At 40.3% G+C, this 2,870-nt stretch overlaps 1 protein-coding gene across 1 annotated transcript; it reads left to right on the forward strand.

Annotated features, from left to right (window-relative positions):
• Positions 1-1,816: 1,816 nt before the first annotated feature.
• Positions 1,817-2,328, forward strand: LOC139883644 (uncharacterized). The gene is made up of 2 exons (XM_071867796.1): positions 1,817-2,160; positions 2,244-2,328. The coding sequence occupies exons 1-2, from the start codon at positions 1,817-1,819 to the stop codon at positions 2,326-2,328; spliced, it is 429 nt and encodes a 142-aa protein (XP_071723897.1).
• The last annotated feature ends 542 nt before the right edge of the window (positions 2,329-2,870 follow it).

Consider the following 2,870-nt stretch of genomic DNA (forward strand, 5'->3'; position numbering starts at 1 on the left):
GGATAATACTGGTGTCAAGTAGTTAGATTAATACAATTTTCTGTGGGAACGATACTCTTACTTTCACTTTATTACTTGTGGCGACACGTTCACTTGCGTGAGCGATTTAGCCCAACAAGTTTTTGGCGCTGTTGTCGGGGACTTGTGCTTAGTTTAGACTTCTTATATTGGAAAAAAGTCCCTTCTGCTTAGAGAAACATTTTATTTCTTCTTTTAATTCTTGTTTTATTTATTTGAACAATCTACACGTGATGTGGGTGTTATTGTGCATGAAGCCAGGTTTTGCTGTTTATGTGAAGCTCTCATCATGAACTTATATTTTCGACCAAGAAATTGAAAGGACTGCATGAAGATTAAGAAGAGAAGCCAAAGCTTGAAACCAAATCGATCAAAGAGCTACGGCTGATGGAGTTGATCAGAATGCATTGGTTCCACTCTGAGGCCATGAAACTCCTACTACTGACAGTTTCTGCTATCGCCCAACCAACCATCACCGCCGATAATTTCAAACTGGAGCCTCTCATGTTCACCATGCTCCAAAATATCAGGCACTTCCATGGACTGCCAAGTAAGGATCCTGGTACCCACTTGGCTTCATTTATCGATATCCGCTATACTTATAAGTTCGCGAATGTTACGGAAGAGGTCATCCGCTTGAAGCTATTCCACTGGTTGAAGACGTTGCCTGCGGATTTAATCACCACCTGGAATCAAATGGCCCAAAAAATTCTCACCAAGTGCTTCCTTCATGAGAAGACTTTGCAAATTCAGGCTTCGATTAGTAACTTTAGGCAACGCTATCAGGAAAGCCTACATGAAGCGTGGAAACAGTTCAAGGAATTATAGAGGAGTTGTCCTCCTCATGGGTTCAAACCGGAGGTGCTGATGTTTTTATTCTATCGAGGTTTAACTGTGTCTTACAAAGGTTGGGCCAATGCTGCTGCCGGAGGAAGTATAATGAATAAATCGCATCAGGAAGTTTATAAGATCTTTGAGGATATGGCTTTTGATGATTGGACTTCCAAAGAGGGAGATAGTTGCTCCTAAGAAGAATCTTGCGGGCATCCACTTGCTTGACACAGAATAAACAATCGCCGCCCAATTAGCTCTATTGACCAACGAAATTAAGAGCTTAAAGAAACCATCATCCACGACTGTTGCTCAAGTTCAAACATCATCAATACACGTGAAATGCGATGACTGTGGGGGAGCTCATCCGACAGAATTTTGCAATGGAGTTGAGGAGGCTAATTTTGTGAGGAATGGAAATTAGGGTCCCATCTATCAGTATCCAAATCAAAACCACCCCAATTTGTCATATATAACTCAACATCCTTACAATAACCAGCCCCAAGCTAACTGGGAACCTTCACTGCGGGAGATGGTGACCGCCTACATGGCCAAGATGGATAACCAATTTGCTGGGCTTGCTGCTCAGCTTGCAGAACATAACACCCTCATACAGGGTCAAAGCGCTTCTCTCCATGCCATTGAGCAATAACTAGGTCAATTGGCTAACTCCATTAGTCAAAGATCTCAAGGTGGACTTCTAAGTGACATTGTCAATGACCCTCGGGATAAAAAGGAGCAATGGATGGCAATCACTTTACGGAGCGGTAATGGGTTAAATTCTAAACTTAAAACTCTTGTTACTAATGAAAAAATTATTTTACAGGTTAATCTAGTGGAGGAGGAACCTAAAGAAGCTGAAAAAGAGGTTCATCCAATCCATAAACCGATTATAAGACCTTCTCCACATTATCCACATCGATTGAAGCCCAAGGAAGAAGACACCTAGTTTAAGAAGTTCCTCGACATGCTGAAACAACTCCATATCAACATTTCTCTAGTGGAAGCATTAGAGCTGATCTCGAGGTATACGAAATTCATGAAAAGCTTGATGTCTAAGCAAAGGAAGCTTTTAGATGGTGAGATTGTTGAAATGGCTGAAGAATGCATCGCCATCATAAAAAAGAAGTTGCTGCCAAAGCTCAAAGATCCAGGGAGATTTACCGTTCCTTGCAAGATTGGTAATTTCTCCACTCCAAAAGCATTGTGTGATTTAGGTGCTACTATAAATTTGATGCCTCTATCGGTGTATGAGAAGTTGGGTCTAGGCGAGTATAAATCCACCAATGTGATCTTGCAATTGGCGGATAGGTCAATCACTTACCCAAAAGGGATTTTGGAAGATGTCTTGGTAAAACTCGGCAACTTTACTACATGCAGATTTTATTATTCAGGATTATGATGATAGGTAGTACGCCAGTCATACTGGGTAGGGCGTTCTTAGCAACTGGAAAAGCACTAGTTGACGTGGATAAATGAGAAATCATGATGAGGGTACATGATGAACAAGAAGTATTTAATTCTATTAATCCTTCGCATCCCTCAATCGAGAAAGAAGAGTGTTCGGCAGTTCAAGGGGTTAATAGTGGAAAAGTTCTCAAGGCAAGTGATGTTGGGCTGGGAACTGAGGTTGACAATATAAAAGAAACTCAAAGGCATCTGAAGATCAAGATGAAAGAGTTAAGAAAGGAGTTGTATGGGGTCTATTGTATTGAATTACATGTGAAAATAGGTGTTGAACAAGTCAAAATGGAAGAAACATATGGCTCAGCTGAAAGCATGTTGGCCTGGAGTTGTTCATTCAGTAAAGGAATTTCCAACATAATACTGGAAGAGTCACTCATCAAGTTGAAGGACGTTAAACCAAGCACTTCATGAGAGGCAACTCATGGTTTCAATTATTTCTTTGTAAGTTTTTCTTGTTCCTTACTTTCATTTTTTTCGTTTAGTTTTGTTAATTTTCGGGTTTACGTTTGTTATTTTTGTAGTTTTTCTTAAAAAAAAATGCGACATCGCCATAG

This window comes from Rutidosis leptorrhynchoides, unplaced genomic scaffold (assembly GCF_046630445.1).
Source record: "Rutidosis leptorrhynchoides isolate AG116_Rl617_1_P2 unplaced genomic scaffold, CSIRO_AGI_Rlap_v1 contig43, whole genome shotgun sequence".
NCBI classification, from domain to species: Eukaryota; Viridiplantae; Streptophyta; class Magnoliopsida; order Asterales; family Asteraceae; genus Rutidosis; species Rutidosis leptorrhynchoides.

Excerpts from the sequence above, each read along its gene's own strand:
- LOC139883644 (XM_071867796.1), top strand. The coding sequence starts at position 1,817 with ATGCTGAAACAACTCCATATCAACATTTCTCTAGTGGAAGCATTAGAG. Across the intron at positions 2,161-2,243 it reads ATCTTGCAATTGGCGGATAG|GATTATGATGATAGGTAGTA; the intron begins GTCAATCACTTA and ends TTTATTATTCAG.